We start from the raw sequence: 15290 nt of genomic DNA, 5'->3' as shown, positions 1-15290 counted from the left end.
TGAGCTACAGCTCACTGCATCTGATGAAGTGAGCTGTAGCTCACGAAAGCTTATGCTCAAATACATTTGTTAGTCTCTAAGGTGCCACAAGTACTCCTTTTCTTTTTGCGGATACAGACTAACACGGCTGCTACTCTGAAACCTGTCAGTAAAGATTAATTAATTAGAACCTGACTGTACAACTCTTACCACCCTGAGGAACATTTACTTGCACAAGTAGTCCCACCAACTTCAGTGAGACTGCTGGTGCAAGTGCTCCACAAGAGAAGTAGTGGTTGTACAATCTGGCCTTTAATGTGTGTAGATTTCTTAGAGATCATCAGATGGAAGGCACTCTAGAAGTGCAGAGGTTATGTGTACAACAGAGCATTATGATTTTCACTTCGCTTGGTGCTTGCAAACAAATGCTTACTATAGGACAGGTCGGGAAAGGAACTAGCAAGTCATTTATGAATGTGAATTTCCTCTTTCATCAAGCTAGAGAAATGACCAGTACATGCTTACTTGTTTTATTTGGGTGACTGACTGTCTTAGTATTCCTGTGCTACATGGGAAAAAGCTAAGATTTCAAATGAATGCAGATGGTGGAATTTTCCTTTCTAAACAAGCCACACCAAACATTTATGGGTTTTACATGCTTACGTTTTAACTTTTGCTGATGAAGTGTATCCACTGTGCTGCACCAAGAGGAGCTTAGTACAAGTAGATGGCTTAAAGTTAGTAGAGTTTGGGTACAGCATTTGCATAGTTTTCTCAAATGCCAGTGTCTCCACACTGTCTGCGCAAGTAGCTTTTAGAGACCACTTGATAGTATAGTGAGGCCCAGTGTTAGTTGTCCAAAAGGTATTACTTATGTTTGAACGTGAACCTCAATGGCTCTATTTTTTTATTTATTCGTTCTCAGTGAATTATTTTTACTTTCGTCTCCAAACTGATTGATGTGGCGTGTGCCTGGTGAGGATGGAGAGACTTGTAATTTCTGGGAAGTTGTGCTCTCTGGATCATTTTCTGAACAAGGGGACCAACAAAGGCAGGTAAATGAATAGCTGCTGCTTTATATTTCAGCACACACAAGGGGCGAGCAACTAGATGTTTAGTACTTTGTGTACCTAAAAGGGAATGTCTGGGAGTAAGTATTATAAGGTGCTGGAATGATAAACAGTATGTGATTGGGAGCCAGACCCAACCATCCTATACACTAGGTAGCTCTACTCAGTTCTCTGTGCAGGCAAAATAAAGCAATCACATTGTGCAATGTATGCAAAAAACAATATAGCTGGGAAAGCTGTTACCATGGCAGCAAGAGATGAGAAATCATAGATGTTACTTAGTGCACAACTGCAGGCCTCAGATTCTAACTCTAATGCTCGCTGAGGGGCAGATTATGGAGCACTTACTCTTGCTGGTGAGCAGTACAACCCAAGTTGTCCCACTGAGATCCAGGAACTACTTTGTCTGAGTGGTGAGCATGCGAGCGAGAGCTTTGGAGCTATTCAGGGGTAGATCACGACCTATCCTGGTGAGAGTGAGCCAGGGGGCCGTTACAACAGCAGTTCCTGTGAACAGGGCCTATCAGTCCTTACTCTCTGGGAGGCAGGGCCATGGCCCACACTGCTGTCCACGCAAGGCCAGCAGTGAGGCTCATGCATCAGCCAGAGCAAGCTGTATTTTCTTCAGCATGGTGGGGTGCTCAATAGGCAGCCTTGGGCACAATGAGTAGTAGGTCTGCACGCTGCTCTCTACCTCAGAGTCTGTGCAAATGGCACAACTGAGCCTTCTGTGGTGTGAGTTGTATGTTTGAGTCTATTTTCCTACTCTCCACAGATAATTATTCTGCATTTGGAGGCTGCAGTTGGCATATACACTAGGCATATAAAAGAAGTATTTGTGTATACTGTAGATGCCAATCTGAAGGTTGAAATGAGGGAGTGGATATTTTATAATAATTAATACACTCAGCACTTACTTTATGTTTCCACCTGTAGAGCTCAAAACACTTTACAAAGGTTTACAGAAGTGGAAACTTTTTACATGCAGAGAAACTGAGGCCAAGTACTTGCCCAAAGTTATAAAGCAAGTTAATTTCACATCTGGGAACAGACCTCAGGTCTTCCAGTCAAGCTCCTTCTGTTTGAAAACTAGTCTCTGCGATAAATATTTTTGTTAACTATAGGTAATAAGAGAGAGGAATCAGTTGTAAAATTTGGTTCTGGATCTGCACCTTTTCAAAAGTTGGGGATTGGGATTGAGTAGTGTTCGTGCTGGCCCATTTCTATCAGCAATATACGTATAAACTATCAGGAAACAGAGTACTCTTACAACCTCTTCTCCACTGCCAATAACATTGCTAGGCCAGACTCCTTGCTGCATTGAGTTTTGGAGAGCAGCAGACGAGGGAGGGCCCATCACGGAGTTGGTTGTAGCTCCCTAATTTTTTGTCCTGCCTAAGAGCTGCCCTCACCTGCATCAGCAGGCAATTGCCTAGAGGGACTCCCTGCCACCTGAGGACAGCTAGAGTGCAGCATACTCTGGCCAGACTGCCTCCTTTTGTCTTCTATGAGGGATTGCAGATTCTCCTGCCTTGTGTTGCCAAATAATGCTACAAGGGTAGAATGGGGACAGAACCTGTCCTAGGGTCTCCTATATCATTTAAATGTATGTAGATTTCCTGTTGATCTGTGATTTTCCACCCATTGTGTGAAGGGCTCTATGTTAAATGAAAGTCTTTTTTGACAACATCTCTGAATAAGAATAATGCTTTATATATAATGGTTTGAACTGAATTCCTTCTGAACATTTTCTCTCTTTACTCTAAAGGGAGTAAATCTGTTTTCCAGTGACTAGCAGCCTGATCTTTCTCCATGGCAAAACTCCCACTGACATCAGTTGAGCTGGATCTACCATGATGAAGTAACATACCCTTCTGGAATCTGGGCATTTGGTTTTGGACTCCTCTCCTTAGAGCAAGCTGGATCCAACAGTCCTTTGCATGCAGAATATCCATTAACTTTGGGCTAGCTTCACAAAGAAACTTAGGTGTTGCAATGCTCAGCCTAACTTACGGTGCCTAGAAAATCACTGGGATTCACAATGCCTGAGTTAGGCACCTAGGTTCCCTGTACTATGATTGGGGAGAGATAAGCCAGCACACTAGGCAGCTCCTCACCTAAGCTAGCCAATGGGAGATGCCAAGGAGAGGGGCCTGTCCTAAACCCTGTCCCTCCCAGGAAGTTTGATTCCGCTCTCAGCTTGGGATTCTCAGCTGCAAACCTTCTCTTGGTGTTAAGTGCCTATGCCATTTTATCAGGAGGAGGAACAACTTCAACAGGAGAGATTGAGGGAACACCACATCAGAATATTCCATAGATCAGTCATTAGGGCACTCACCCGAGAGGTGGCTGGTCCCTTTTCAAATACTTTTAGGTATAGAGGGGACTTAAATTGGGGTGGGGGAGGGGGCTCTCCTAGGTGAGTATCCTAATCACTGGGCTAAAAGTTATGAGGGAGATTCCCCCAGCTGCCTTGAGTTTGCTCACCTATAGGGACCTGATCCAGCAGGCTCTGAGCACACTTACCTGCTTGGACCCAGAGAAGAGGTAGGTGGAGGTATGCATATTTTCTCTGGTTCATGCATTATACTGGACTATAGGTGTCCAGATGCCTGGCATAGGGCTGCAGCATGCCGAGGCAAAAACATAGGCACCTTGGGAACTATTACGTTCAGCACCAAATGAGTTTAAGCACCTATGGGGTTTGGTGGCAGCTGAACAGGTGGTTTTGTGAATCCCAGTGGGGCCTGATTCTGGGATTTAGGTGCCTAAAGTGGCAATTCGGCAACTAAGCCCTCTTGTGAATCTAGCCCCTGGTGGAGGTTCCATCCACAGACCTTTCGTTGGTGGCATTGCCATTAATGGTAATGGGTAGGCCCTACCAAATTCCTGGTCCATTTTGGTCAATGTCACATTTTCAGATGTTTACATTTGAAATTTCACAGTGTTGTAACCATGGTGGAGTCCTGACCCAAAAGGGGACCATGGGGAGTCATGAAGCTGTTTTAGAGGGGTTACAGGATTGCCACCCTCATAGCCACCTTCCTGCAGCTGGAGGTACGTCTGAACTCCCTCCAAGAGCGTCCGTGCAGGGGAAGAGGAAGTCCCATCTCTCCCCAGCCTGGCTAGGACTAGCACCTCTGTCCTGCCCCTTCTCTGAGGCCCCACCCCTGCTTTCTCCATCCCCCATCCCCTCCATCGCTCGCTCTTCCCCACCCTCACTCACTTTCACCAGGCTGGGGCAGGGGGTTGGGGTGCAGGAGGGGGTGTGGGCTCTGAGCTGGGGGGTTGGGGCAGAGACATTTGGAGTGTGGGAGGGGGCTCCAGGATGAGCCTGGTGCAGGGGGTTGGGGTATGGAAGGGGTTCAGGGTGCGGGCTCTGGAAGGGAGTTTGGGTGCAGGAGGGGGCTCAGGGCTGGGGTAGGGAGTTGGGGTGCAGGAAGGGGTGAGTGGTACAGGTTCCAGCCAGGTGGTGCTTACCTCATAGGTGGCTCCCAAAAGGAACTAGCATGTATGGCTCAGGGGTGGCCAGGTGGCTCTGTGTGATACCCCTGCCTGCAGGCACCACCCCCGCAGCTCCCATTGGCCATGGGTCCCAGCCAATGGAAGCTGCAGAGCTGGAGCTGGGGTGGGAGCAGTGCGCAGAGACCTGCTGCCCGCCCCTGCACCTAGCCAGACATGCTGGTCGCTTCCCGGGAGCCGTGCGGAGCCAGGGCAAATAGGGAGCCTGCCCTAGCCCCACTGCGCAGCCAACCGGACTTTTAGCAGCCTATTAAAATCTCCCGGATTGGTTTCAGTAACCACCAGGAGATCAGTTCCAATTCTGGGAGACTCCTGGCCAATTCGGGAGTGTTGGCAACCAAGTGAGACAGCTATGATGCCAACCTTAGCCATGAGGGTGCACCTAGTGGTGAGTGGACCCAGTTACAGATTTCAGGACTAATAAGAAATAAATATAAACTTTCCAAATTAACATGTGAGTCTTTTTTCAATGTTAATAAGATCATTATAATAAGTTGTTAGGGGAGTAAAATTGCTAAAATGGTGTATCCAGAGAAGAAATATAAGACAAAGTTTGACAAGGGGGCCTGAGTTGTAAATATTCCCACATGACATATTTGTTAAGAAGCCAAAAATGCATTGGAAGCTGTTAAAGGCTAGTAAACTAATTGCTTTAAAAACATCTGAGAGAGACAGATTAAACACTTATCTTGACAAAAGATAGATACTGGACTATAACAATATTACCCACATGGTAGGATTTCAATAAGCATCTGTTTGTGGAAGCCATTATTTATAAAGCATTTTTGCTAATTGAAAGGCTGTTATTAACAGAAGGACACAGCAGGTAAGAGCAAATGTAAGTATTTTCAGTGACAGGGCAATAAAGTCAAAATGCTTGCAAATAAAATTAAACTGTTGAAAGATCAGTTTAATGCAAATGAATTCTAGGTTAGCAATGATAAATAAACTGTGATTTTTATGACATTGTTTATTTGCCATCATTGAGAATTTATTTTGGAATGATAATATAAACATGGACAGTTCCAACAGTACTGGTATTGAAATCATAATTCCTGTTGATACAGAGCAAAATCCTGCCAGAAATTTAAATGAAGAGCGAGTCACAATGCATTTGGATTGCCATAAACCCTCTTGCAGAGTACAGAAATTGTGTTCCAAAAGAACAACCCTGACCCCATGCTGCTTTAAAATAAACCACAAAAAACTGAATCCATTTTGCTCATCCCAGCAGACTGGTAGTTTAAAAGGTAAGGAGCATTTCTCACTGTGAAGAAAACAGTGGTGAACATTTGCAAGGAGAAATGTGTATTCTGCAGTTGTCAATTCTGAGCCTACGCTGTCTTGCCAGAAAGCTGGAATTACTTTTGTGACGTTGGCTGTCTCATAACATAATGTCATACACCATGAAATAGTTTCCATCCAACTTTAATAGATAATATATTGTAATTAATTACCAGCCATTAGTTGGCTCTTTACCTCTCTGATGCTGTTTGCAAACATTAAGTGAAGAATCCTCACAACAGCCATGTGAATTAGGTAAGAAACATCACCCCAATTTTTAAGATGGAGAAGGTAAGATACAGAGGGTCACATGGTTAAACGGGTGCCATGTCTTCTGGTCAATTCAGGGGGAAGGGGCTAAATGACTTTCCCAGTTCTGAGTTCCTCTTTTCCCAAGCTCAGTGCATCAACAAGGAAGGCACAGCTGACTTTAAATGACCTTTTCACCTCCCCTGAGGATGTTTGGTCATCAATTTTAGCTCCCTGTAAGTTAGAGCAGTCCCAGGCTCTCGACACACCCTCCCCACCTGCTGGGACGAGCAAACTGTTTATGTTTCTCCAGATCGAACACTATGGTGGCAGTACTAGGAGACTTGCTCACCCCATTCACCCTGATGAGCTCCCCACAAACGGAATAGCCCAGCAGGGAGTTGGGTTTCCATAATGAGCCCCCAGAGCAGTACAGGTTTCAGAGTAGCAGCCGTGTTCGTCTGTATCTGCAAAAAGAAAAGGAGTACTTGTGGCACCTTAGAGACTAACCAATTTATTTGAGCATAAGCTTTCATGAGCAGTACAGTGGCTCAGCAGCTTCCCCTGCCTGACTTCACACACATTCCTGCTCTCCTCTCATGGGTATAGAGGTGCCGACAGAGCTAAGGACATGAGCTGCCTGTCATGGAACGGAGCAGCGCTATCTTTTTGAGCCACTGAGAACCAAGCTGGGTAGGACAGAGCGGATGGAGGCAGTTACCAGACTGAGTGGAAGCAGAGAGGGGAGCAGGTGGAGGTAGGGCTAGGCTTCTATGGCAGTAGCCAGTGTGACATTGTATGTACTATTTCTTTAAATCATGACATAGTAGGAAGCCAGATGGGAGGGACTGGAGAAGGTTTTAGTCAGAAACTTTCCAGGGAAGCAGACAAGTTTTATGGATAATACTGCTTCCTTTACGCTGATGAAATTCCTTGTTCAGTATTAGAAGATAGCAACTGAGAGGGAGGATTTGGGAGATGTTAGTAGACACAGGAAAGTGGAAGAAGGGCTGGTGGGGGTGCAAGAACTAGAGAAGGGACAAGCAGAAGCAAAGTGAGTCATTTGTTTATTTTTAAAGTGAACTTAGTGCTTGAGAGAGATTCTGGCCTGACAGCCCTGGAGACTGAAGTTCTTGATTTGTCCACAGGAGAAAGAGAGAGTCTACGGCATGACTAGCAGTGATACAAACTTTCCTGTTTAGCGAGATGCCTCATCCTTTTCTGAAAGGTAAGAAGATACTTCAGGCATTACGTCCATTCAGTCCTTGGACCCTTTACTGGCTCTGTAAACTGGAGCCAGCTGTACTAGAAGGTTCTGCAGTATGGCCATCTATCCATGGGGAAATGGTCTGAGAGTAATTCATCGCAAAGATCACCAAGCAGCTGTCAAATTGTATGGCTTTTGTCCACTACACCAAACTGTGCTGAATTTGAAACATGGAGAGGGAAGAGCTGGGTAAAGAAAGTGAGCTAGAAAGGGCCAAATCCTGAAGTTGGCGACTGAGAGAAGAAAGGCTCTTTATCTCCTACAAAGTGACTTACACAAAATCTTCTCAAAGTTTGTGGGTCTTCTCCACTGGACTCAAAGTGCCAAAACCTTCGCTATGTGTTTGGGCCTTGGGAACTCTGGTGGAGCTTTTTCTCTGGCATGCAGTGGGTATGAATAAACTCTGCCTCTGCTATGCTCCACAGCTGTGCTTGTTCTGCTCTGTCCTTTTTTGCGTGCTGAGAGAGAGAGCCAGATTTGTCAATCATGATGTACAAATGTGGGGGTCAATTTTGGAAAAAACTGCCCCTGTGAAGTGAATTGCAGCTGGAAATAAGCATTTGGCTCTCAGTGCTCATTGTCTCAATTGTATTTGACAATGGCAATTACACAAACTATCAAATGCAAAGAAAATAAACAAACAATTAGTCCTTCTGGGGTAGAGCTTTTATCTACAGTATTGCTTTTGCTTTTATTTTATTAAACTTGACAGATAATAAAGTAGGAATGCATTGTTCAAAATACAGCTATAATAAGTCTTTACATTTTAGTAGACAGATCTAAGATGTATTGCTTCTGAGATGAACTATGGTTACAGCTGGTGCTTGACCCTGCATAAACACTAAACACTATCTGTGTTCAAATAGAGCACTGCAGGGCAAGTAAAGGTCAAAGCACTGGAAAAAAATTTAAAACACAATTATGGCAGTTTAAAAGGAAAAATATTTGGAGTTGTTGATAAAATAGGGACCACGCACTATTTTTTAAATTCCTTCATCTGATTATGTAACAAGGGATTCCAAAAGGAGGCAAGCACACTTGAAATAGAAATGTGGAGGAAGGTAGTAAAATTTTTTCCCCTTATTTCCTTTTTTCATTATACTCATCTAATATATTATGGGTATAGATTGGTCATTTGTTCAGTGAAGTGTGGCATTGGGAGCCAGTGCACAATTGTTGCATCACTAAAAGGCCAAAATGACCAATCAGAACATGAGTTTGGACACTGAGACCCTGTCTTTCATTGGCTGATAGAGTTTTAAGACCAGCAGGGGCTATCAGATCATGTAATCTGACTGCCTGTATAGCATAGGCCATAGAATTTCACCTAGTTACCCTTGTATTGAGCCCAATAATTTATTTGACTAAAGTATATCTTCCAAAACGACAGACCTGTCTTGATCTGAAGCGTTCAAGAGGTGGAGAATCCACCGTTTCCTTTAGTAGCTTGTTCCAATGATTAATCACCCTCTCTGTTAAAAAATCTGTACCATATTTCTAATTTGAATCAACATGTTTGTAACTGTGTTTTCGCTTAGGCTCCCGTGTCACGGAGTCACCGGGCGATGCTCTGGAACTATTCTCTACGAAGCCAGTCAGGAACTCTGGGGGAGCCTCCTCTTTGTGAGCAGACTGTCTCCAGGGCAAGAAGCTTACATAGCTTTGACCTTCCTGGGGCTGACCTCGGAGCATTCAGTATCCACTTTCACATCGTGCGCTTCCCACAGGGAGTCCGCACAGGCAGGGCTCCTGGGGAAGCCAGTGGGCCCTGCACCCCAGTTCTGCAGTCAGACGTGACTTTCAGCCAGCCAGTAAAACAGAAGGTTTAGTAGATGACAGGAACATGGTCTAAAACAGAGCTTGTAGGTATAGAGAACAGGACGCCACAGTCAGGTCTGTCTTGGGGGGCAGGGAGGCCAGCGCCCCATCTGGCCTCCCTCCATTTCCCCAGCCAGCTCCCAACTGAAACTCTCCAGCCCCTCCTCTCCTTTATCTCTTTCCTGGGCCAGGAGGCCACCTGATCTCTTTGTTCTCCAACCCCTTCAGTTGGCACCTTTGCAGAGGAGGGGCCCAGGCCATCAGTTGCCAGGAGACAGGGTGTCGGCCATTCTTTGTGCATCACGCTGGCCCCCCAGGGCTCTGCCACAATCACACATCCTTATCCCACCACCTAGATGACTTAAGAATTACATAGGGGAAAATGAGGCACCCACACAGTATTCAGAGAAAACATTAAGAACATTCCCACTTCATCACATTCCCCCTCACTTTAAAGGTGTTAGATTAACATGCTTGTAAAGCCCTGCCAAGATGCAGGCTAATGCAACTGAACTAATATCATGGAAAAAAACACACATTTTTTGTCCCTCAAGACAGGCCTTCTATGTCCAGTTACACTATAATGGTCATTGTGATGTGTATGGAGCTGCTGTGTGATAACTTATGAATGCTGCATGTTGACCTGGTAACTGGGATGTTTGCACTATGAATATATTGGTACAGTTTAATAGTGGGCTGAAAGGAAAAACAAGCAGGAAGGGGAGAATAGGCCAAGATAAACCAACCCTTAGCATACACTTCAAGGTTCTGACTTGACCTCCTGCTCACATCCCTGGACTGGTTTGGTTCAAAAGGGCACAAGCGCAGGAGCTGACAAGAACAAATGGACTCTGACTAGGTTAAGAATGGTTTGTTTTCTCTCTCTTTAAAGAAGAGAGAGTTATTGAGGAGATGTTCAGGCAGGAACCAGGCTGTGACAAATGCATCTGCTGGGGCGTCTGAAGAAGCTAGGCCTGCACTGGTTATCACAAGGGGATGGTAAGCCTTAGGTAAGATAGATGTGTGTAGGTTACTTGTTTTAAAATCTGTTTTTCTCTTATGCTTTGATTCTACTGTGAGAATAAATAATGCTTTGGTTTTAAGAAGGCTGTCTGATCACTATATACACCCCTGCTCAGCCTCTGGAAGGGAAGAACTGCAGCTACTGACCCCAGTTGGATTTCCTGGGTAAGCACAATTAATAGAGAGGGTACTGTAAACCAGGGTCTGCTCTGAGAGTGGGAGAATTGTGGAATTCCACCCCAGGATAGGGAGAGGTGTGAGGCCTGATGTCTGAGGGGGTGCACTCACACCAGGAAAGGTATGGATAGCTCTGTAACAGTCACACTTAAGTGAGCTGTAGCTCACGAAAGCTTATGCTCAAATAAATTTGTTAGTCTCTAAGGTGCCACAAATACTTCTTTTCTTTTTACTTACTATTTGATTGAGAGAATCATCTTGACTGGAGAAAGCTGCTAGTGGGTTATTTAATCCACTCTCACAGGGTTATTAATTACAGACAAATGTCAAGTCTATCCTTAAATATCTCCCATGAAGTTGAATTCTAATGATCACTTGTTCCAATTCTTAATTTTTCTTATTAGGAACAACATTAGAATATATTCAGCCTAAGAATTCCTTTTTGCAACCTAAGTCCCTGACTCATGTCATCAATGACTAGTAAGAATAATAGATTGCTTTATGACAATCTCTTAATTATTTGTAAGACAGTAATTGGGCTCTTGGTTACACCAGTGTACATTCACAAAATTCAGTGGAGTTAGTCCAGATTTACCATGGCAAAGGTGACAGCAGAATTTGGCCAGTCATCTCTCTTCACAATACCTTTCTCTAGAGTGAACATGCCTACTTATCTTAACCCTTCCTTGGTATTATATTCCCGCTTGGTATTATACCCTTTGGTATTAATTTCCAAGCCTTTTCTCATTTGTACTTGCATTATTATTTGTTTGGTTATCCATATGTGTGTAGCATAGGCAAATATTCTAGGTGTTGTCCACACACATATGAAGACACAGGGCCTGATTCTTGACGCCTTTTAATCAGTTTTAAGATTATGTAAATCTATGGACTTCAATGGATTTACATCAGTGAAAAACTTTGTATAACAGATTGGAGAATCAGGTCTAGTCTCTGAGCTCTCCATTTTGTCTGTGTCTGAACATAGTTGCGGCCTATTGAGTCCAATGCTGAGTAGAGTGGAATAGTTACCTGGTTTATCTTAAATGTGATATTTCTATCCTAATACAACTTGATATCATCTTCATTTTTTGTGATGACATTGACTCATATTCTACTTAACATCCAATTTATAATAGCGCTATCTAAACCATATTTCTCTATTTTTCCTTATCAGAATGTCACGTGGAACCTATCAAATACCTTAGTTAAGGCAGATGTACTAGATCAAGTGTAATTTCCTTTATGTACTAAAAAGTACAATTAGTTTAGCATAATTTGTTTCTTTTGAGCATATGTTGCCTTCACCTTATTTTTCACTAGGAGCATATATACTGATTGTGGGTGGGAGTTTCAAAAGTAACTTTGGAAAACAAGTCCCATTGAAAGACACAAGGATTTGTGCTCACAGCTTATTCAGGCATTTTTGAAAATCTCACTTTATTAGTTGTTGTAGCAAATCTGATTATATGTTAAAGTCACATTTATGGGTGTGTCACTTCCTTAGCCTTGGTCTACACTAGGAGTTGAGGTTGAATTTAGCAGGGTTAAATTGATTTAACCCTGCACCTGTCCACACGATGAAGCCCTTTTTTTCTACTTAAAGGGCTCTTAAAATCAATTTCCTTACTCCACCCCCAACAAGGGGATTAGTGCTGAAATTGGCCTTGCCGGGTCGAATTTGGGGTACAGTGGATGCAATTAGATGGTATTGGACTCCGGGAGCTATCTCAGAGTGCTCCATTGTGACCGCTCTGGACAGCACTCTCAACTCAGATGCACTGGCCAGGTAGACAGGAAAAAGCCCGCAAACTTTTGAATTTCAATTTCCTGTTTGGCCAGCATGGCAAGCTGCAGGTGAGTGCAGAGCTCATCAGCAGAGGTGACCATGCAGAGCTCATCAGCAGAGGTGACCATGATGGAGTCCCAGAATCGCAAAAGAGCTCCAGCATGGACCGAACGGGAGGTACGGGATCTGATTGCTGTATGGGGAGAGGAATCCGTGCTATCAGAACTCCGTTCCAGTTTTCGAAATGCCAAAACCTTTGTCAAAATCTCCCAGGGCATGAAGGACAGAGGCCATAACAGGGACCCAAAGCAGTGCCGCATGAAACTTAAGGAGCTGAGGCAAGCCTACCAGAAAACCGGAGAGGCAAACAGCCGCTCCAGGTCAGAGCCCCAAACATGCCACTTCTATGATGAGCTGCATGCCATTTTAGGGGGTTCAGCCATCACTACCCCAGCCATGTTGTTTGACTCCTTCAATGGAGATGGAGGCAACACGGAAGCAGGTTTTGGGGACGAGGAAGATGATGATGATGTTGTAGATAGCTTACAGCAAGCAAGCAGAGAAACTGGTTTTCCTGACAGCCAGGAACTGTTTCTCATCCTGGACCTGGAGCCAGTACCCCCCGAACTCACCCAAGGCTGCCTCCCGGACCCGCCGGGCAGAGAAGGGACCTCTGGTGAGTGTACCTTTTAAAATAGTATACATGGTTTAAAAGCAATCATGTTTAATAATTAATTTGCCCTGGCATTCCGGACTCTCCTGGATTTACTCCCAAAGCCTTTGCAAAAGGTTTTTGGGGAGGGAAGCCTTATTCCATCCACCATGGTAGGACACTTTACCACTCCAGGCCGGTAGCACGTACTCGGGAATCATTGTAGAACAAAGTATTGCAGTGTATGTTTGCTGGCATTCAAACAACATCCGTTCTTTATCTCTCTGTGTTATCCTCAGGAGAGTGAGATATTATTCGTGGTCACCTGGTTGAAATAGGGTGCTTTTCTGAAGGGGACATTCAGAGGTGCCCATTCCTGCAGGTCTGTTTGCCTGTGGCTGAACAGAAATGTTCCCCCTGTTAACCATGGGGGGGGAGGGGCTAGCTACGTGGTGGGGGGAGGCAAAATGCGACCTTGGAACGAAAGCACATGTGTTATGTATGTAATGTTAACAGCAAGGTTTACCATGAAAGAGTGTACCCATTGGTCTATAAAATGTGTCTTCTTAAATACCACTGTCCTTTTTTTTTCTCCACCAGCTGCATGTGTTTCAAGGATCACAGGATCTTCTCCTTCCCAGAGGCTAGTGAAGATTAGAAGGCGAAAAAAACGCACTCGCGATGAAATGTTCTCTGAGCTCATGCTGTCCTCCCACACTGACAGAGCACAGATGAATGCGTGGAGGCAGACAATGTCAAAGTGCAGGAAAGCACAAAATGACCGGGGGGGGGGGGGGGGGCTGAAGAGAGTAAGTGGCAGGCTGAAGACAGGGCTGAAGCTCAAAGGTGGCGGCAGCGTGATGAGAGGAGGCAGGATTCAATGCTGAGGCTGCTGGAGGATCAAACTAATATGCTCCAGCATATGGTTGAGTTGCAGAAAAGGCAGCCGCTACAGCCCCTGTGTAACCAACTGCCCTCCTCCCCAAGTTCCATAGCCTCCTCACCCAGATGCCCAAGGACACGGTGGGGGGGCCTCCGGCCACCCAGCCACTCCACCCCAGAGGGTTGCCCAAGCAACAGAAGGCTGGCATTCAATAAGTTTCAAAGTTTTAAACTTTTAAAGTGCTGTGTGGCCTTGTCCTTCCTCCTCCACCACCGCTCCCGGTGCTTCTCTCCTCCACCACCCCTCCTGGGCTACCTTGGCAGTTATCCCCCTATTTGTGTGATGAATTAATAAAGAATGCATGAATGTGAAGCAACAATGACTTTATTGCCTCTGCAAGCAGTGATCGAAGGGAGGAGGGGAGGGTGATTAGCTTATAGGGAAGTAGAGTGAACCAAGGGGTGGGGGGTTTCATCAAGGAGAAACAAATAGAACTTTCACACCGTAGCCAGCCAGTCATGAAACTGGTTTTCAAAGCTTCTCTGTTGCGCACCGCACCCTCATGTGTTCTTCTAACCGGCCTGGTGTCTGGCTGCGCGTAACCAGCGGCCAGGCGATTTGCCTCAACCTCCCACCCCACCATAAATGTCTCCCCCTTACTCTCACAGATATTGTGGAGTGCACAGCAAGCAGTAATAACAGTTGGAATATTGGTGTCGCTGAGGTCTAACTGAGTCAGTAAACTGCACCAGCGTGCTTTTAAACGTCCAAATGCACATTCTACCACCATTCTGCACTTGCTCAGCCTGTAGTTGAACAGCTCCTGACTATTGTCCAGGCTGCCTATGTATGGCTTCATGAGCCATGGCATTAAGGGGTAGGCTGGGTCCCCAAGGATAACTATAAGCATTTCAACATCGCCAACGGTTATTGTCTGGTCTGGGAATAAAGCCCCTTCCTGCAGCTTTTGAAACAGACCAGAGTTCCTGAAGATGCGAGTGTCACGTACCTTTCCCAGCCATCCCACGTTGATGTTGGTGAAACGTTCCTTGTGATTCACCAGTGCTTGCAGCACTATTGAAAAGTACCCCTTGCGGTTTATGTTCTCGCTGGCTTGGTGCTCCGGTGCCAAGATAGGGATATGGATTCCGTCTATGGCCCCACCACAGTTAGGGAATCCCATTGCAGCAAAGCCATCCACTATGACCTGCACATTTCCCAGGGTCACTACCCTTGATATCAGCAGATCTTTGATTGTGTTGGTTACTTGCATCACAGCAGCCCCCACAGTAGATTTGCCCACTCCAAGTTGATTCCCAACTGACTGGTAGCTGTCTGGCGTTGCAAGCTTCCACAGGGCTATTGCCACTTGCTTTTCAACTGTGAGGGCTGCTCTCATCTTGGTATTCATGCACTTCAGGGCAGGGGAAAGCAAGTCATAAAGTTCCATGAAAGTGCCCTTATGCATGCGAAAGTTTCGCAGCCACTGGGAATCATAGAACACTATGCGGTCCCACGAGTTTGTGTTTGTTTGCTGGGCCCAGAATCGGTGTTCCATCACATGAACCTGCCCCATT

The 15290-nt window shown here is 45.2% G+C and overlaps 1 protein-coding gene across 1 annotated transcript; it reads left to right on the top strand.

Annotated features, from left to right (window-relative positions):
- Positions 1-3459: 3459 nt before the first annotated feature.
- On the top strand, positions 3460-14085 carry LOC125632570 (uncharacterized). Its single transcript, XM_075125102.1, has 4 exons — positions 3460-4106; positions 7253-7332; positions 8910-12854; positions 13431-14085. Exons 3-4 carry the CDS (start codon positions 12278-12280, stop codon positions 13715-13717), a joined length of 864 nt encoding a protein of 287 aa, XP_074981203.1. The 5' UTR covers positions 3460-4106; positions 7253-7332; positions 8910-12277; the 3' UTR covers positions 13718-14085.
- Positions 14086-15290: the final 1205 nt, after the last annotated feature.

The sequence above is a fragment of the Caretta caretta genome, chromosome 2 (assembly GCF_965140235.1).
Source record: "Caretta caretta isolate rCarCar2 chromosome 2, rCarCar1.hap1, whole genome shotgun sequence".
Classification (NCBI taxonomy): domain Eukaryota; kingdom Metazoa; phylum Chordata; order Testudines; family Cheloniidae; genus Caretta; species Caretta caretta.
This window is presented reverse-complemented; position numbering and strand designations above follow the sequence as displayed.